Raw genomic sequence first — 21,848 nt, forward strand, 5'->3', positions numbered from 1 at the left:
CTTCAAAATTAAAAATTTCTGCTCATAAAAAGACACCCTGTTTCATACAAACTATATCTCAAGGGGAAAAACAGTTAAAAAAAAAAAGACACCATGAAGACAATGAAAAGATAAGCCATAGGCTGTGGGTAAATATTTACTATTATATATATGTATATATGTCATATATAATATATATCATCCGTAAATACATGAATGAATGCATGCCAAAGGACAAAGAACTTGTGTCCAGGATAATATAATAAACTCCTAAAAATCAATAATAAAAACAACGTAATTTTTTAAATGGGCAAAAACTTCAAACAGATACTTCATAAGGGAAGATATACAGACAGCCATGCACACAAAAAGGTGTTCAACATCATCAGTCTTCAGGAAAATGTAAACTAACACCACAATGAAAGAACATTTCATATTCTCTGTAATAGCAAAAATTAAAAAGACTGAAAACACCAAATACTTACTGGCAAGGATATGGAACAACTACAACTCCTATACATTACTGGTGAGAGTGTAAAATGGTACAACCACTTTGGAAAACTGTTTGGCAGATTCTCATAAAGTTAAAAATTCATTTACCCTATGACTTAACAACTCTACTCCCAAGTATTTATCCAAGAAAAATGAAAACATGTATCTACCACAAGACACACAGGTTGCTTATAACAGTTGTATTCATAATGGCCAAATCTGCATATAACCCAAATATTCATCAACAGAAGATGGAAAACAAACTGTGGTATATTCATTTAACCGAATAGTACTCAGCAATGAAAAAGAACTACTGACAGGTGCAACATGAATGAATCTCAAAAGCCTTATGTTTAAAGAAGCCAGACACAAAAACACTATATGCCGTATGATTGCCTTTATCTGAAATTCAAAAATAGGCAAAATTAATCTATGATATAGCAGGAGAGGTCAGAACAGTGGTAGCTATGATAGTCAAAGACTGAATAGAAGGGGGCAAGAAATGACCTTCTGGGGTGATGCAGATGATTTTTAGCTCAACTGGAGGAAGGGTTACACAGGTATATACTTTTGTCAAAACTCGAATTGTACTTTCATGATCTGTGCATTTCACTGTATGTAAAAAGGAAAAAGCTAATTGGGAGCTCTGTGTGAGTGGGGCTTTACCAACTGATGGGTTTCACTATAGGAATCTGGGTTGTTCCATTTGAAGGTTTCAAATTGTCAACATCAGTGGATCTTCTTTTTGGCCTGGGAGGTACAGGCCAGACTGCCAGGGTTTTGGGGAGCCACGTGGAAGAAGAGTCATTCACTATGCAGACTGTCACTTAATCCTCTTGTTTTCAGTAAGGTACCCATCTCCCTCAGCTGGGTTCAGTGGCCAAAGTCCAGTCTCAAGTTCAACCTCTAAAAAATTAAATCTCTAGTTTTTTGCATGTGTTAAGGCAGGGATCTGGAGGTCAATTTATTTCTTAAATAGACCTTTAATCAATCCTGCTTTCAACCCCACCTCCACTCTCCTATTCAGAGGGTCCTAGTTTCCCTGATTGCTGAACTTTTTGAAGGTTTTACTGTACAAATAAGACCTGCTCTGGTCTTCTCCCATTGCCCACACAGGTTTTAGCTCTCTCTGGTCTCCTAAGTCAGTTACCACTTGAACATTTGCTTTCCAGCTTCCAAAGTTGTGTTGGAGTTCTTCATCTCTATTATTCTCGTTGTCTTCAGGGGATATTGCTTTTTATTCTTTTACTATCATTTTGGTTCCAAGAGGTGACAGTGGTAAACAGGTATGGTCATGTACAAAGTTTAATTGGATTCCTCTTATTTACTTTATTAAAATAATGCTAAGTCAAGGGATATGCCAGTTAGAAAGCATGAACTATTTACACTTCCTACCAGCAGCACAAAAATAAAGAATTTTATCTTTGCCAATTTGATAAATGATCATTTGAAATCATAAATTATGGGGCAAAATGTACTTGAATACTTTTTCACATATTGAGAATATTTTTCATATTTTTATTGGATGGGCCATTTCTATGTCTTCTTTGGTGAAATACCTGTTTATATTTTCTTTGTACATTTTTCTACTGCCATTTTGCTTCCTTCTGTACTCCCTACCCTCCAATTAAAAAAACAAAAAAAAACCCACCCAAAAACGACAAAAAAACACTTTGTTGACTATTTTTGTCCAATTATTCTTCCAGGTATATTTTACCATTTTCAATTTGTAATACTAATTTGGAATTGACATATTTCAGAAATGACACTCCCATTTATTCAACGATAGTTTTATTTCTCTTAGTAAAGATTTATAGTTTTTTCATATAGACCTAAACCTTTCTTATTGAGTTTATTCTTAGTTTTGGTTGTTATTATATATGATATTTATATATTTATCCATTTACATATATATTTAAGATTAAATATGTGACTTTTGATTTTTAAAATCCATTTATATGCAGCTCTTCAAAAACAGAAAATTATTTCCTACCATATCTGAACATATTGAGAATTACATGAAATACTCTATCCAAGGATATTAAACCCAACATTTTAATATTTCTTAGACGTACACCTCTTTTCATTCCCCAAACACAGCCCTAATCTGAGCTGTATCAGTTAGCCGCCATTCCTCCACTTAATTTCCTTTCAGTTCAAGCTGGACACTAACAGAACCACCTTCCTCAAGAATTACTTTAATTAAAACCCCCTTTCTTTAATACCTAGAATAGCTCCTAATTAACAAATTAAAACACCTAATCTAAGACTTCATGGGCTTTTATCAAAGGGCATTCACCTAAACGAGCTGCTGTAAATACTTTCACTCAAGTGGACCTCCGTGCCCCACCCTACTTGTGTCACCCCTCTTTCCAATTCAGTTTCACCCAGCTCTCACTCATCTTACCTTTTCTCTTTCTTTCATTTCTTAACATGTATTCATCTCTGCATTGCAGAAATGAATGAGATTTGAAAGTTTTGTTTATGCTGTATTTTTTTATTTTTGGAGTAACCTGAAGAACCTGAAATAACCTGGTAACTGCTTCCTTATTACTTCACTATGATACAATATTCCAGATTTCTCCGTAGGACTTTGGGAGCCTGAAAACCTGAGACTCCTTCCAAGACACAGTGCATTCTATTTCTTCTAAGAGTGTCAGGGCTTTCCAATGTTTGTAGTGTGGTGGTAGATCCAACTGCTTCTCAAAGCAGATAGTAACCAGGCATTTAGATGATAGTTTCTACTCTTACCTCTATTGCTCGAATTACTTTAGAAAGTTCTTTAATAAGATGTCCAGGTCTAACATTGTCTGGAATTTCAAAGGCATGTTCAGATACAAGCTGTATTTGGATTAACAAAGATAAGACAACCAAAGTTACTTACATTTTAAGATGTAAAAACTAATTTACTAAATCAATTTTCAGGTTCTCTATATTTTACAGACAAGGCCAAATACCCACAAGTCAGGTCTCAGAGCTCATGTGGTTGGTTTCATATCTTCTAAGGAGATCCTTATTAACTCATAAAATCCTCTTACCTTGAGTTAAAAATGGACTTGTCTTACTGTAAATTTTGTTCTATATGGACTCTACACCTCAAAGCCTACTGTAATTCTAACTACTACTATAATTAGTAAAGAAACTAACTAAATTTAATTCATAATACGAAAGGATCTGTAAGGGGGAACATAGGCACTAAAATAATCCTAGTTTCTCATGGGAAATCTAATTCTCAAAGTTTTTTTTCTTTTCACATTGAAAGCGAAATAGGGAAAAGATCCCATCCACAGGAAAGAGGAATTAATTGGTGAGTTACCATATCTACTGAACTGCAAACTGCCGTCATTATTTATTATGTCTATTTCCAAATATTAATCTGTATATCTAAGAAAGTTTTGACCGTTTAGGCACACTTAACATACTAATTGTTACTTCTGCTTTACATCCTCTCCTTGGTTTAGCATAGTTTGTTAAAACAAACTAACGACATCAAGATACAGTTGAGTACTTTACAAGTGTTAACTCATAAATCCTTTCAACAACACTATGACAGAGATACTATTAGGACTCTCACTTTACAGTTGAGGGCCTGAAGCACAGGTCAGCGGTTTATTAGCAGCATTGCTAAGGCTTGAATCCAAGCCTCTGACTCCAGAGTTCACGCTCTTAGCCACTATGCTAAGCTACCTCTCATCTTAGAGCAAGGTTTACAGTTAACTGCAAACATCATGCTTTTAAAAGTGCACTTCAAATGCAATGAATTAACAGTATGTATTATTATTATTATTATTATTATTTTTTGCGGTACGCGGGCCTCTCACTGCTGTGGCCTCTCCCGTTGCGGAGCACAGGCTCCGGACGCGCAGGCTCAGCGGCCATGGCTCACAGGCCCAGCCGCTCTGCGGCACGTGGGATCTTCCCAGACCGGGGCACGAACCCGTGTCCCCTGCATCGGCAGGCGGACTCTCAACCACTGCGCCACCAGGGAAGCCCAACAGTATGTATTATTGATGAGTTTTACTGTGCATCAAAATCACCTACAAAGTCTGTTAAAAACAGAGGTTCACATCCTACCCCAGATCAATTAAATCAGAATCTCTCAGGAAGAAGCAGGGAGTTTATTTTTAAAAAGCTCTAAAGGCAATTTTGATAAACAGACAAATTTGAGAACAACTTGTCTACAGCCTTCAGAAGGAAAAGAATTACATGGTTTTTGCAACATACCCTTTATTTTGTTTTTATCTTCTTATATACTATATACTTTTGTAATCTGTTTATGCCTTTACTTGTCATTTAGATGATGACATCTTTGACATTGGGAGACATGATTTTTATTTTCCTGAATGCTTCCACAGTGCCCTTACTCTTAATGGATATGCAGCAATGATAATAAAGTGAAAGGGAGCATAAAATTATTGGGAGGGTAACCTATTAATTACTGTCTCCCAATATCTTTTAAGAGGGGGATTTTTATTTCAGGTGGACATTCGAGAAATTAGCATGGGAATGTATTTTCATCAGCTCAACTATTTATCATTTTTTAAAACATTGTGTGTAAAGTTCCAGGAGGGAAATGAAGATGAGAAAGTCCCTGTTTTTCAAGAGCTTATAAACTTAGACAAGAGGACATGGACACATTACTTTATGGACATTATTTTTAAGTCCACTGGCACAAGAGATACGCTATGGACGCATAAGGAAAGGACATACTGCTTCCAAAAGGAGACCTGGGATGACCTCTTAGAGGTGGTGGGATTCAAATGCAAACTAGACCACATTTTGGGGAAAAATGGAAATCTCCTGCTTGAACCCTGACCTCTCTTTTCCTTCGTTCTTACATAAGACTAGCAGAGGGATAACAGCATAGGCTTTGCAAACACAGAGACTGAGCTTTAATTCTAGCTCCACCAGTTGTCTTGGGCAAGTTCTTAAACTCTGAACCTCAGCTTCCCCATATGTAAAATGGGGATACCAAGAGTACCCCAACCTCATATAGTTGTTTTGAAGAGTAAATGAGTTTATGGATATAACAACTAAGCACAGTGGTTAGCACACTATGTGAGCTCAAAGTTATATATTATTATTCTATATCTACATGTTCATTTCTTAGTCAATATCCTAGATATACTCAAATTTACTTTCTTTTTGAGGTTAAAGAAGTACCAAGGTACTTTCATTCTCATAAATATAAACATAAACCAGTACATTTGTATATACTATCCAATAAAATGCAGGTTGTACTTAAAGCATGATTTCCATTCCTTCTACTACTCCAAAATAACATAAGGACTCTTCCTGACCTTGCCATGTAAAAATTAACAATTATTTCACCAAAGGCAACTACTTACTTCTTTTTTCATCCATAATTTTAAAGCAGTATGCAGCGCTTTCACTCCCTGTACTAGGTAAGTCTGAGGCTGGAAACCATCTTCTCTCAGTTCTGTGGCAATGAAGTTGAGGGGGAAAGGAGTTAGTGCTCTGTGACAAAGGGATTAACTTTAGGTTTTGAGTAACCACCAAATATCAAACAAGTTAATGGAGAAATAATAAACAATCAGTTGAAAAGGTGAGAAAGAAAAAGAAACAGTATTACATTAAATGTAGTTGTACTAAATGCTCCAGTTAAAAGAAAGCTCACAAACATAATGCTGAGTAAAAGACAGGTCACAAAAGAGAATCAGTAGGAATCTACTCACAAGAAGTCTAAAAATGGACAAAATTAAACTATTTTAGTTAGTGACACGGTGATAAAACTGAAGAAAAGGATTTCACAAAAGTCAGGGTGGTGGCTCTCTCTAGAAGGGAAGGAGGAGGGTGCAATGGGAAAAATAACTGGGCCTCCCTAAGGTAGCAGCAAGGCTGTTTTTGCTTACTTTGGGTAGAGCTGACCTGAGTGACAGCTGTGTAATTCTCTGAACTGTACGAGTGAGTATGTGTACACAGTGTGTGACCTACCCAACTGACTATGGGCATGACATACTACATTATTGTAAAGGCAAATACACATACACACATACAAATGTCTCTTCTGGGTTTTAAAACCAAATTGATTATCTAAAACTCCTGCTAAATATATTAGATGTGGTCTAAAATTCAGGTAAGGTGAAACAAAAGCAAAAGATCTCACTTCTGCTCAGTGTTTAATTTACTTACATGAACCCAAAATTGGTTCACTGTTTTATTATTACTAACACTAGACACAGTTTAAGAGTTTCATATAATCCACACTTATTTAACCCATCATATAAACCTTATTAACCGCCTGAGCTGGAAGATAACAGGCCATAGTAGAAAGTTAAAGGGTCAGGAATAAAAAAACAACATAATGTGGGGTAACAAGACCACCATTCCTGCTTCCAGGATGAATCCTAAGACAATGGCAATTGGTATAGTGGTCATCTGGCTCTAGCCTTAGTGGGACTGGACTGACTCACTAATATTGCCAGGTAGCCTGTACTGATATAGCTGACAAAATGAAAACATTTTAAAACCTCACCTACAAATATCCTTTTACAGTAATTGGTGGGGTTTTTTTTTGGTTTTTAATGTATAGGTTCATGTTTTCAGTCAGACCTCAATATTTCTGAACTCTCAATGGTCTAAAACAAAGGTTAAATCGTTATTTTAAGACTGAACAATTTGCTGCTTCTGGCTGCAAGAGGAACAGCAAGAGTTTGTCTTTTAGATAAATTTTTAATTTGTTCTAAAAAGTCGATTGATGAGCCCCTCTTAGACATTAAGGAAAAAGCATTACTCCAGGTGTGTATGTGTGTCAGTGTGTGTGTGCGTGTGTGTGTGTGTGTGTGTACATGTATGTGTTAGTGAGAAGAGAAAGATGGAAAAAGTGCTCTGAATTTTCTGAATATTGAATTGCCAATCTCTTATCTGGAGAGTTCAGTAATTGGGTTTTATTTCCAGAAAATAAGGACATTTGTAAGTGTTTTTAGAAGTGTTCCTATTTTCCCAGGCTTCTACTTGAATAGGAGACTATGAACTTTACTGTCCAGTATTTTACTGAAAATCATATATCGCAACTCTATGGGTCTACTGTGACATTCCTGCAGCCAAGAAAAATACCCAAGAGCACTATTCCTCCCCATCCATGGGATCCCACCTCCACCCTGTACAGCTGCACCAGTCAAGACACCTACCTCTATACAGTGCTACAAGGTGTGAGATGGGGTTCTACTGCTCTTTCCTTCCAAAGAAAGTGAGCTTTCCCCAGCCCCCCTTTTAAGGAAAGAAACCATAAATGATTTTTATCATTTAATTCCGTGCATGCCATCCTGGGAAATAAGTTATTGGTTGTTTTTTTTCCTTTTACCTTTTCTTCTTCTGTAACATTTAAATGGGGAAAAAACCCAAATGTTTAGACTAGACTTTATTGTTTAATCTGTTTATATCTCTTCTTCTGGGAGTTAATTATAATAGTAGCACTGGGACTTCCCTGGTGGTGCAGTGGTTAAGAATCAGCCTGCCAGTGCAGGAGACACGGGTTCGAGCCCTGGTCCGGGAAGATCCCACATGCCGCGGAGCAACTAAGCCCATGTGCCACAACTACTGAGCCTGTGCTCTGGAGCCCACGAGCCACAACTACTGAGCCTGCATGCCACAACTACTGAAGCCCCCGCGCCTAGAGCCCGTGCTCCGCCACAAGAGAAGCCACCGCAATGAGAAGCCTGCGCACCGCAACAAAGAGTAGCCCTCACTCGCTGCAACTAGAGAAAGCCCGCGTGCAGCAACGAGACCCAAAGCAGCCAATAAATTAATTAATTAAATAATTTTTAAAAATAGTAGCACTACTGGCAAACTGACTAGGAAAGTTAGACAACACAAAAACCAGATGGACTGTATTTTCATGGGCATAAGTGCACGAAAAGCAAAAAATAGATAAAAGTGGAAGTTACAGTGAGTCTCCAACTTGACTGCTCAAAGATTATTAAACCAGTAATAAAACATCAAAATCTGAAATTCCACATAAAAGAGGTACCTTTCAAGTTTAAAGGGATATATTTCCCCCCTCCCTTGAAAAGGACCATTTTTATTCAACTATAGATGCATAGCCTGACACTAGTTGGTTTGTGCTAACAGGTGCCTTATACTGGCCACATAATGGTCAGAATGGTAATGGCACAGACACCACCTGATTCATTCAGGACATGAAAATTACTCCCTCGGTTTTTTAAAAGCAAATGTTTGGGAACAAATACTAGGTAACAGTCCCTTGGCTTCAACTGCATTTTTGTTAGTGAGGCACTTTTACGTGCCTGATAATGTGTGCAGATGACTAAAGTCCCAGTGAAAGGAACATTTTTCAATATGACCCGTGTGGTTCTGATGCAGCTCTTCATATATCTGATTTTTATGCCTATGGACTAGAGATCTGCTAATTTGCTAAAAAGGTTCCGAACAGAGGAAAATCATGCATTTAAAAAACAAAATAGGGACAATAGCCACAGCACATTTTAAAAAGGACCTCTCTTTCTACGAGTGGCTTTTAGTGAATTTAGAAATGTCATGCATCATATGAAACAACAAAACGTACAGATTATTTATTACCTTTTAGGGTCTCCAGCAAGTTTTTGGCTACAAACCAACATATGGCTTCAAAGAAAGGGAATTTGAAAAGATCTGGTGTTTTTAGCCTTTTTTCCATCTCATAACACCTAAATAAATAAGAGTTGAAGAAATTTAATATTACTATTAGCATTTCAAAGTTAAATGGAGACAACCAACTTCACTAAAATAAGCAGCCACGACGTATAGACCAATCGAGTAGTGCAGGTCGCTCAACACCACCACACGTGGGTGAGACCGAGTTGTGATCTTACTCAGGTCCGCCCTTAACAGATCTGACAGGATACTGAAGAATTTACACTGGTCTTCAAAAAGATCACCCCTTGGGATCTGTAGCCTAGTTTTAACAGAAGGAATTTTACAAGGGTTCCACTATAATAAATAGAACGATGTGTTTAGAAACCAGCTGCCTGTGTTGGACAGCACTGCAACACCCTCTCACGGCATCTTCTTTAGGCTCTACCAAGCATTCAAGCTCAGGATCACACTTGGCAAGGGTCAAGGTGAGAAGACGGAAACCACAGCTCGCCACACCACAGCTCGCCACAGGGGGAGTCTTCCGTGGGAGTCCTTGCAGCAGTCCACACAGCCAGGAGCCGTCTTTCCCCAGGGACAGCTCAGGTATAAAGAAACAAGATTCGTACTTGGCAAGTGTGGGAGCTGTCCTGGCTTAAAGCTTCATACCCCCCATAAGAACCAGAATCTCTTGCAATGACTCCACAGATGCATGGCTTCCGGGGCTCCCCAGGGGCATGCCAAGTTATAACAGTCACACTCACAAAAGCCCAAAGACACGGCTTCCTACTAGGTATTTCTAGTTCTGCCAGTACTGATGCGGTTTATCAATCAGGAATCATTTTACCATAAGCAATGTTGCCTTGTAACATTCTTCTCTCATTAGGCTACCAGGGGAAGGTCAAATTCTCATGCAGAAGGGGAAATAGCTGTTAATCCTTTACCACAGAACAATTAAAGCAGGTGTTTTGACAACAATCCTAACTTAGGGTTGCTCCGCCCCAGCACCACAGGTCACACCGGGGTCTGACTGGTTTTAGTTCAATTCCTTCACTGTAAAAATAGCCAAAGGAGAGCCTATCCATTTCTACAAAATTTTGAAAGTTGGGGAGATGTCTAGTCCCAAATTGAATAAATTATTTTTTTGTTTTAGATTAGAAAAGCATCAAGGTGTTCTCCTGTCAAAATTTTAAGACAATACTTTTGTTAAAAGTTCCTAATAATTTCTCAGGGCCTAACTCCATGAGATCTCAATTAAGTATGTTGCTGAATTTTTTTTTTTTTGACTTTTAGAACTAAGTCCTATTTAAGAAAGGACAAAAGATCCTTTAAATACTGATGACACAAACCTGAGCTGCATGCCAATGTTCAGGTTGTGCAGAAAGTTCCCCCCAAAAGCCATACAGTCCTGAGAAGTGAGCACAGCATGAATCCACCCTGAAATGGTTAAAAGTATATAAATCAGTGATTTTTCAATATTCAAACCACACAAATGTGATATATACCTGTTTTAAGAAACACAAAATATCAAAATCAGTTTACCTCATACTTCAGTGCTAGAGAAGCTAATGTCTATTACCATCTAGAGGTTCAGTGATTCAAATATGTATTAAATGCCTATTATAGGCCAGCCTCTGTGCTGTGTTTAAGATAAATGGATTGACCGAATTAGACAAAATTACGGTGCAGGATAGGTGAAGGTTTTTGTGGTTGTTGCTGTTTCAGTTTTTTAGCTTCAAAACACAATCTCCTTTATAGTAAAGATTTTACTCTGAGACAAGTCAAATCTGGTTAGAGTGAGGCAGGCACGTTTTCATTAAATGAACAGTGGGACTGGCTGGGCGCTTTGCCTCCCTAGTGTCATCCTGAAACAAGTGTCCTTAGGGACCAAGCAGAGGAGGATCAATGGAACTCAACCTGGGACCTTCCTCTAAGAAAGAAAAAGTAGATCACCCACATGGCAGTAGGCAGGGCTATGGTCCTATAAATATAGATGTTGGAGATCAAAATGATATTTTCCCACAAAGTCAAAATGATTTCCCATGTTTTCAAAGTGAGGCTCATTTCTGAGATGATGCTAAACTTTTGAAAGAAAGGTCCGTAGACCGAACATAAGGACTTCATATAAACATAAATAAACATACACACATACGTTTGCATGTAAAAACTGACTGTTAAACTAGACAGATCCCATTTTCCTTATACTTTTCATATGCTGATCCCTCGTTGTGCTGTAACACAGTATCAAAAAACTCCCCCAAGACTGGCTTTCAAGTGGTGACCATGTGTGTGCTCAAAGGCACAAGGCCTTGAGCTTGACCCCGAAATCACAAATCTGAAGTCTCTGTCGGCTTCAAATTCTGTAGATCAGTGGTCCTCAGTGGAGGCAGCACCGCCTGCCGAGTGTGATCTGGACAGTCTGGTGGGCTCGTTTTGTCACAGTCATCAGGAGGCACTACTGTCATTTCGTGAGCGGGAGCCAGGGATGCGCCATGCAGGACAGCTCCGCACAGTAAGAGATTGTCCTCCATTACTCAGGACTTTCACACTTCTGCTGGGCATTCAGATAGCTACAAAATCTGTTACTAACTGTCTGAGCCCAGAAACTATAACTCCATTCATATGAAACAAGGATCTTTTGCATGGTTTTGGCACAATTTTCCAGGAATACAACTAGGTAGCCCGTAAACTGAAGGAAGTGTATCAGTTGCCAACTACCTTGGGGAAAAAGAAAAAAAAAAAAAAAATCACACTATCTACGGCAGCAGTTTTTCAAATGTGCTCCCCAGACCAGCAGCACCAGCCTCAGCCGGGAACTTGTTAGAAATGCAAATTCTCAGGCCCACCCCAGAGCTACTGAATCAGAACCGCTGGGGTTAAGGCCCAGCACTCTGCGTTTTAATAAGCCCTCCAGGTGATTCTGATGGTCAATGAAGTTTGAGAACCATTAATCCACACCAAAGCTACAGACTTTGAACTACCAATTACACACCTGTACTGGTTAGCTGGCCTGTGCATCATCCTGACTTCTAATGCTGCTGTGCCTGAGCAGGGACATTGTAAAATGGTGTATTATTATAAATTACTTTTAATTTCTTCTTTATATTCTAATTAGGTCATTACATCAATGGGGGGGGGAATTACTGGTGCAGGAGGTTATATTAATGATAAATGTGAATTCAAGATTTTTGAAGTGGGCATAACAAAATATGTTATAAAAGGGAGCTTTGGGGGGCTTTAAGGGAGGAGCTTAGCCCATTCACAGTGAAAATATTGATACGTATCTAGATTTATAAATTCTGGTAGTTCTAGGCATTTATTCATTCATTTGCTCAACACATACTTCTTATTATATACTCCAGAGGCAAGGTAAGAAAGCAGGGCCTGTAACAGATCCTTACAAACTGTGTAGCCATTAAGGTCACCCAAATCAGAAGAACACAATTCTCAAAACCACTGACCTGGAGAGTCCATACCCTGCATTTAGTCACGTCTCAAAATGACAGACCTGATACCTATACTTGAGGCTATAGCTAAGGCTGGTACTCAATCCCTTCCTAGGGTCCCTCAAAACAGACTCATTGCCTCCTAACTGCCCCAGGACAGCTGCCCAGATTCTTACAGCAGGCTTGGGCCTTTGACATCAATGTAGGGCTGACCAGTTAAAATTAAAGGGAATTTCATCAAAATTTTATGCAAAGGACATTATCAAGAAAATGAAAAGACAACCCACAGAATGGGAGAAAATATTGCACATCATATATCTGATAAGGGTCTAGTGTACAGAATATGTAAAGAATGCTTACAACTCAACAATAAAAAGACAACCCAACATAAAAATGGGCAAAGGATTTAAACAGACATTTCTCCAAAGAAGATATACAAATGGCCAATAAGAGAAATGCTCAGCGTCATTACTCATTAAGGACATGCAAATTAAAACCACAATGAAATACAAGTACTTCACACCCACCAGAATGACAACAATAAAAAAAGATAATTACAGTGTTGGTGTGGATGCAGAGGAACTGGATCACCTGTACACTGCTGGTGGGCACGTGAAATGGTGCAGCCACTAGGAAAACAGCTTGGCAGTTCCTCAAAAAGTTAAACACCATTAAACCATATGACCCAGCAATTCCACTACGAGGTATATATAACCAAGGGAAATGAAAACAAACCTCCACACAAAAACTTTCACACAAATGTTCAAAGCAGCACTATTCGTAAGAGCCAAAAAGTGGCAACCACCCAAATGTCCATCAACTGATGAAGGGATGCATGAAATGTGGTACATCCATGCAATGGAATATTATTTGGCCATAAAAGGTAATGAAACACTGACAAGTGCTACAACATGGATGAGCCTAGTAAACGTGACGCTAACTACAAGAAGCTAGATACAAAAGGCCACGTATTATATAAGAAATGCCCAGAACAGGCAAATCCACAGAGACCGAAAGCACATTAGTGGTTGCTAGGGGCTCAGAGGAGGGGAAATGTGGAGTGACTGCTAATTGGCATGGGGTTTCTTTTTGAAGTGATGAAATGTTCTGGAATTAGATAGGGGTAGGGTTGCACAGCCCTGTTAATCTACTAAAAACCACTGAATTGAACACTTTAAAAGGGTGAGGATTATGGTATATGAATTTTTCTAAATAAAAATAAAAGTGAAGGCAAATGACATAAAACACAATGCCAAATCAAGGCCTGACTATAAGAGAAGCCCTCTAAGGCACAAAGAAGTGGAAAGTCCAAGATCAGAGTCATCTCTCGGGCTATGCAGAACTACTTCCCAAACACGTTAATGTCAGAGATTTCAGTCAAGAGCTGACTCCCCGTGATGAGTATCCACTATGGGGAGCGGGATGGGGTTAAAACCTTACCTGTAGGAACAAATAAGGTATGTCCCTGCTTTACCACACATTTGTAGCATTTATCCACCTTATCTCCAAAGAACACTTCACTCTGGGTCACAGATGAACTCCAAGATTCATAGAGTGCCAAATTGTCATCTGTTGGCTTTATCAAATAAAAAACCTTCTCGCCCTAGGAGGAAGTAATCACACTATTTTTGAAAAAGGAAATGCCATTCTTAGGATGGCCTATATTGATGTAATTTCCCAATACAATGTTCTAAATTAAATTAGATAATTATCAGATTTTTTAAGGCTCAAAAAGACATATTTCACATAACCTGATCAATAGCTATTGCCCTTAATAAGCATCTTCAAAGGAGCTAAGGCTCCCCCTCTCAAATACGACAAGGGGTCAATAAAGTGGTGATGGAGACATAGTTACAAGAGAGGAGGGTAAAGAATCACAAACATCCTACTGATCTCATTTTCAAAGTATAGAAGTAAATACATGTTAATAGGCCCCAGGTTACAGAGAGTCATCTCTGCAAACTTTGCCCTTTCTCCTAAGATATATAATAATACAATTATTTTTAAAGATCTGTGAATAAACTTTCTTTAATGAACTAACCCTTTGCTTTCTCATGGAGGAAAGGAAGAGGAGCTCAAGGGCACAGCATCAAACATAGTCCAGAGCATTGCTGATGCACAGGCATGTGATATTGACCAAGATCTGGTTCTAGATCAGCACTGTCCAAAAGAACCTTCTGTGACGATGGAAATGTTTTATATCTGTGCTATCCAATATAGTAGTTATAAGCCCTATGTGGCTACTGAGCACTTGAAATGTGGTTAGTGCAAATGAGGAACTGAAGTTTAAATTATATTTAATTATTTAAATGTAGCCACATGTGCTGAGTTGCTACTGTACGGAATAGCACAGTTCTAGATAAAGCAAGGTGAATATAAGCTCCTGAGGAGAATTCGTATTTTTATGGGCATTCCTGACTTATCCAACTAGCTGTCTTTAGCCTCACCTTAAGGTCAGAAGCAATTATTACTATAATTTTGCTCCTTCTCAGGTATTAGGTTCAGGGATTAACTGGTAATTGACTAGGCGGAAGAAGAAACAAAAAGAGACAAAAGGCTAAAAGAGATCAATTTATAAGATGGGGGCAAAAAAAGGGAATCTATATAAATTAAGAATTCATGGCTCCTCCATTACTTTGGATTAAAAAAAGAAAATCATAATGCTTCTTTAAGTATTTAAAATGATAGCTCCCACAGAAAAAGTACAAAAAACTTCCCTCTTTACAAATGTCATTTATAGCAAATGAATATACCCGTGGAAAAATAAGACTGTATGTTTTTGTGATTAAGTGAACAAAGAAATACCCCAAGCTTACCCAGAGGACATGGTACCAAACTGAAGTCCCACCAAAGTCAATGTGGAAATCTGTGTAGCTGTCTTGAACTCCCATTAAGCAGTATTTCTGAACAAATGGCTTGGGAAAGACTGAATCATCAGGCCAATAATTTTCCACCCAGGAAAGTTTTCTGGCTATATCAGGAACCTCCACCAATTCAGACATCCTTTAAAAAAACACACACACACATACACACCCACATCATGCAAATTAAAACTTCTTAAAATTTCATCTCCCATCTCAACCCAAACCAAGAAATTAACTGGAACTCACAGCTAACAGCAGTACTTAAAGTTTGAGGGTATCAAAGCAAAATTTACAACATAGCTATACCACTGGACCACTTTAGAAGTCACAATTATGTTTTTTACTAAAAGAAATTCATCATTTAACTACATTTTAGCTAACACTCAGAAGGCTAAGCCAAAACGTCCAGAACTACTCACTTTGTATCTGAAAATTCAAGGCTGATCACATTTAACACTTTTGGTCTGTTAGGATTCATGAAGTATTTAACATAATTGTGAAGTGTCATTTTGCTGTCTGCCTGCCTTGCCACATCAATGACATCTATCACTTTGTCACCACCTGCAGAGAAAAATTATAGTCTTATTATTGGGCTTAAGAATTTCATCAATAGACGCCGTAAACAAAAATATTTTAAAGACTATATTTACTTGTATGATAATTAAGCCACCTATAAAAACTATATAGCCTAGACAAAGATTTTTCCTATATCCTTACTTTTTAAGTCCAACTGGAACTTTTGAACAAAGGGATGATTTTTGAAAGAAAGAATAAAGCAATTAAGACAGAGCTGCATAATTAACACTGAGTGTAAAATGTTATATGTTTACAAAGCTTTCTACACACCAATGATTTCTTGTGCAGCTCACGACAAAAACGCATATTACATTGGTAGGTAACAACTGTGTCGCATTCCTCATGCATAAAATAAGGGGACTGACCTTTCCCTTTCACTAACACCTAAGATTCTGAGTCCATCATTTTGAGAAACCAATCGGTCATTGGGGAATTAGTGAACAAATAACCAGGACAAACAATTTCTGCTTGCCTGGTAGTGTCTTCCCTTCTAATATTCTGCTTCAAGAAAAAAATGAGTGGTCAGGAAGCAAAAACCAGTTCATATTAGGGCCTGTGAAATGAGTTCTGAATTGGGATTAATTTACAATTTTCCTAGAAAATCATGAAGTATTGCTTGCTCAACACTGCATCACCCTAAAAAGCATAATTAGTTTTACGATGTCCTGTAGGATAAGGTGAAATTCAAAATATGGCAATACTTAATCTGAAATAGGAAACAAGTGATTTTCTTACGTTAATGTAACTTTATAAAAGTTAAGAAAGTATTGCTAAATAGACCATTTTATACTTACGAGGCAAAACAATTCTGTTAACTGAAGCATTCTGCAGTACTAAAAAGTTAGCTATCAAGTAGCATGAACGTTTTTCCTACACTTATATTACACTAGCCGTTTACTTTACAGTGCTATCTATGTAAACAGGTTTAGGTGAAACCTCAGCCTCATCCTCTAATTTATCAAATAATTCAAAACTAGGGCTTCCCTGGTGGCGCAGTGGTTGAGAGTCCGCCTGCCGATGCAGGGGACACAGGTTCGTGCCCCGGTCCGGGAAGATCCCACATGCCGCGGAGCGGCTGGGCCCGTGAGCCATGGCCGCTGAGCCTGCGCGTCCGGAGCCTGTGCTCCGCAACGAGAGAGGCCACAACAGGGAGAGGCCCGCGTACCACACACACACAAAAATAATAAATAATAATAATAATAATAATTCAAAATTAGCTGAATGTGAAGTCAGACAATTTAATTGGACTTCCTCAGTGAAAAACTATCAATGTCGACCAGTGGATCAGTAAAGGGACAAGTTCTCAGATACTTCCAGCTCAGGAGATAACATACAACATACTCTAAAGAATAGACAGTTTGAGTCAAGATAGATTTGAGATCTAATCCTCAAATAATCTCTACCTATTTTGTTGACAAGGAATGAGACCTACATAGAGTCAGCTTTATCTCTAAATACCCTGATGCGAATGAAAAAAGTGACTGAAAATGTCAACAATATTGCAGCAGATGAAGGGTCTTCCACCTTGTTTCTTATACCTTTCCGGGCCTCAATATAAAAAATTAGGGCCAGACATCGTTAAATGGCAGTATCACCAAGTCATTAATATAAAAACAGGTTTGAAAATGAGCTCCTCTTTTTCACAGCCTTTCTCTAGGCAGCAGGAGGTCATTAAAGCAGGATCCGGAAATCTTGTACCTGAATGCTGCTACAGAGGCCTAGAACCAACCCGATTTCCCAAAGCCCTCTTCCTCAGTCTGTAGCTACCCCTCCATAGTAACTGTTCCTAAGCAAGTATCAGGAAATTTGATGACAACAACAACAAAAGCAGTAGGATGAGGCTGAGTAAATAAAAATATGCAAAATGTCTTTCTCTGTCTTTCTGAATGTAGGTCCGCTGAGAAAAAAATAGTTTTCAACATAGGTAATACTGAATTTCACTTTTCCTGACCCAGAAACGGAACTAAATTAACATCTCTTCATTCAACTTTTAGTATTTTTAGGATAATACCAATTTTACTTTTACCATGCTTTCCCAAGTAATTAAAGGAATCAAGTTCGTACCTACATAACGTTCCACATCCATAACAGAAAAAGTAGGTGGAGGGAGCCTGAGTCCTAGATCATCTAATTTGGGGACCATAATAGGGACTTCAAATCCATGTTTCTCCAGGTATCTTTGTGTCAGCTGGCTGCCATGCATCTTTACAACGATTTCATCGGCACTAAGGAAAGCATAAGAGTAACACGTCATCTTTGGTGATAAGTTCAGTTAAAAAAGGTAATCCGGTAATGGGTTAATTCATATACTATATTATTACCTACATCAGTGGTTCTCAGCCTATCATACCTAATTCTCCTTTTTATAACAAATGTTTTATAAAGCCCCTTTTAGTACTCTAGAGTCACAGATAATTACTTCAATCTACATATAATTGGAAAAATATATATGTATTATATAAAATGCCTTAACTATAACAAGAGAAAAAACAAATTAGTTTCCAGCAAAATACGTATTTCAATATGTAAATGTTCAGGTAAACAACACTAGAAAATATAACAGAATAATAGGATGCTTACAATGGACTGTAATGAGTGGTTGGATTTAAAAGTAACAAGATCAGAAGCCACTCAACACAAGCTGCATAGAAAACCAGAAGAGCAAAAGGGAGGAGGTACAATAGAATAAAAGCTGGTTAGGATAAGTAAAAACAGACCAGATTTTATCTGGCTATAAAAGTCTACACAAATATTTGTTAGGCATTGCAAAGTCTCACCGGACACAGAACAATTCACGTTGTCCTGCACACTGGGGGATGACTAGCATCTGTGGTCCCTACTCTTTGAGACAATGTCCAAATGCCCCAACTGAGAACTCCTTGTTTCAAAGATCTGCTATCACCAGTATTTAATAAATTTTAACACGCAGTCACCTTAAGCCACTAAAAAGGGATGCTGAACCTCCAGCTGCCCTCTTTAATGATTAACACGTTCTAGGCATTACATTTAAGCGTGGTTTGTCCCTTTTCACTATCCCCTATCTAACCACAAATCAAAGATCTCTTTTTTTTTTTTTTAAGATGTTGGGGGTAGGAGTTTATTAATTAATTTATTTATTTTTGCTGTGTTGGGTCTTCGTTTCTGTGCGAGGGCTTTCTCTAGTTGTGGCAAGCGGGGGCCCCTCTTCATCGCGGTGCGCGGGCCTCTCACTATCGCGGCCTCTCTTGTTGCGGAGTACAGGCTCCAGACGCGCAGGCTCAGTAGTTGTGGCTCACGGACCTAATTGCTCCGCGGCATGTGGGATCTTCCCAGACCAGGGCTCGAACCCGAGTCCCCTGCGTTAGCAGGCAGATTCTCAACCGCTGCGCCAACAGGGAAACCCTAAAGATCTCTTTAAATGGGGATATTCTAGATTTTATCTTCCAATTTCTCACAGAATGCAGCTGCTATACATTCAAAGTTAAGTGCAACACTTGCATCATAGGTTAAACACAACAGTTGCCATTTATACAGTCAGATCTTAACAGTCTTGATGTCATCTGTAGCCTAGGTGTCAAGGAGAAGACAGGAGAAACTGGGTCTCTGAATTACTGAGCTCAGATCGTCCCACCTTCTCAATAACAGAAGGTCAGTTTAAGGCCTAAAAAAATCAAGACAGACTTTTCTTGGATAGTCTTGTAAGTGGAGGGCTCAGAGCTCCTTCACCGGACTCACTGAGTTCTGTACTGCCTTTTATTTTCCCCATAAGCATCCACAAGTGTTCCTTCTTCCCCAACCTCTGAGAATTTAACAATTCCTTAAACTCCAACCTAAGGGAGAATCTTTTTTTTTTTTTTAATTTTTATTTATTTATTTTTTTGCTTTATAACAAATTTAATCAGTTATACATATACATATGTTCCCATATCCCTAAGGGAGAATCTTAAATCACCTGTACTCCTCCATCTTAAATGTCGGGTGCTTTACCTCCCCCCATTGATCAAAAATATGTAGATACAAGTGCTTAAAAATACAGGCACATCATTACTTACAAGAGGAAAAAACTGGACACAAACTAAACATACACCATAGCGGGACAGTTAAGTAAATTACAGGATATATATACATACACACAACACACACACAATTGCATACTACACAGCAGTTAAGGAGTGAGGTAAATTTGTGTATACATACAGAAAGATATCTATTAAACATAACAGTAAAAAAAGCAAGTTGCACAACATATGCATAACGTAACCCCATTTTCTTTGTTAAAATTAGATGTATATATACATCCATACACCTATACACATAATTGTTTTAAAAGTTATCATTTATGTAAAAAAGGGTCTCAAAAGACTTTGTCTTAAAGGGGGGGGGTCGGGGTAGACAGTTGGAGTTCACTTCACTTTATTTTATACACTTCTATATCAATCACATTAAGTATGTATAATTTAGTTAATTATTGTCACCCTGCCATGGTTTTAAATGATGTGGAGGTTTATGGAGTTACATTAAATAAAACCAAAGACCTTTAACTAGTGGTGAGTACAGTGTGGACACTTGTGACCGCCTCTGGAACCTGCTCACATCTGTGTTTAATACTTCGGCCGAGAAGCCACGGGAATCACTGGGCCAGGACTTTTAACACTACACTTTTGGGTTACAAACCTATTTTTAAAAACGAAAGCTGGGCTTCCCTGGTGGCGCAGTTGTTGAGAGTCCGCCTGCCGGTGCAGGGGACACGGGTTCGTGCCCCGGTCCGGGAGGATCCCACATGTCGCGGAGCAGCTGGGCCCGTGAGCCATGGCCGCTGAGCCTGCGTGTCCGGAGCCTATGCTCCGCAACGGGAGAGGCCACAGCAGTGAGAGGCCCGCGTACCGCAAAAAAAAACAAAAAAAACCCCCGAAAGCTAAGGCTCCTCTCCCTGAAAAATTCACATTCACATGTCAACATGTCAACTGTTTATACAATTTTAGGAAACTCACAAGCCTCTCTGAAGTCAGCCCATAGAACCTGGCTGAAAACTCTGGCCCTGGGCTCCAAATCAATCAATGAACATAAACAGGCATTTCTCCAATGACTTTGAAACTGATAAAGGAGAATATTTGAGAATAAGGCCTTTAATATCACAAAAATCACGTGGAAATCACTGTGTTTCATGTATTTTATTTTTCTCTCAGTATGTGAGGGAACCAACAGTAGCTGCTTAACATTTATGTTTCTGTTTACGGGAGGGGAACGGCCAGGTATCCTAAGGACTATGACGGAATAGCAAGGGTTTTATAGTTACAAGATCTGAAATAATTCCATAATAGGCTGCAGGTGATATTGTGATTGAAATTTAAATTGTGCTTCCCCTTTTTAACCAGCCTGGATATGATCTCGTGTAAAAAGCCTATTAAGCATTATCACTTTAAATAGATGTCAGGCAGCGAGCAGGAAATGATCTAAATTAGCATGGTGAAATGCTGTATAATGCGTTTGACATTTGTTCTTTGAGCCACAGATAACTCAAATACTTTCCATTATCTTTAAAAAAAATAAAAAAGCCTAGTCCTGTTGCCACCAGAGGCTAAGCAATGGTTGTGGGGACTTCTGGCAGATGTAGGGTGGAGGCAGATAGGAAAATAACATAAGAAAAAAGCAGAGTATGAAAATAGGTGTAAGTGAGGTGAAGGAGAAAGAGAAGCAGCAGCTGCACAACATAAGGAACGAAGCACGGGCATAAGTGCCTTAGATCAGTGTCTTTCACACTTTTTGGACTGAGGCCTACAGTTAAATACATTTTTACCCAGTAATCCAGTACACATGCACATAACAAAGCTTCCATGAAACTATGCTTCTTTACTCCTATTACTTGCAATGTACCAATATTTTCTATTCTGTTTTATTTTCAAAAAGTAAAAAGCTGATT

The 21,848-nt window shown here is 38.5% G+C and overlaps 1 protein-coding gene across 2 annotated transcripts in view; it reads right to left on the reverse strand.

Annotated features, from left to right (window-relative positions):
* KDM7A (lysine demethylase 7A) overlaps positions 1-21,848 on the reverse strand; it is a 77,640-nt gene that overhangs the window by 14,795 nt on the left and 40,997 nt on the right. For both annotated transcript variants that reach the window (XM_060107783.1, XM_060107784.1), the window contains exons 4-11: positions 18,014-18,174; positions 15,793-15,934; positions 15,326-15,512; positions 13,950-14,112; positions 10,413-10,500; positions 9,031-9,137; positions 5,820-5,911; positions 3,223-3,312 (exon numbers count right to left, since the gene is read on the reverse strand). In XM_060107783.1, the coding sequence (XP_059963766.1) occupies positions 3,223-3,312; positions 5,820-5,911; positions 9,031-9,137; positions 10,413-10,500; positions 13,950-14,112; positions 15,326-15,512; positions 15,793-15,934; positions 18,014-18,174 (1,030 nt within the window). The remainder of the gene's footprint in view (positions 1-3,222; positions 3,313-5,819; positions 5,912-9,030; positions 9,138-10,412; positions 10,501-13,949; positions 14,113-15,325; positions 15,513-15,792; positions 15,935-18,013; positions 18,175-21,848) is intronic.

Source organism: Mesoplodon densirostris, chromosome 9, assembly GCF_025265405.1.
Source record: "Mesoplodon densirostris isolate mMesDen1 chromosome 9, mMesDen1 primary haplotype, whole genome shotgun sequence".
NCBI lineage: Eukaryota > Metazoa > Chordata > Mammalia > Artiodactyla > Ziphiidae > Mesoplodon > Mesoplodon densirostris.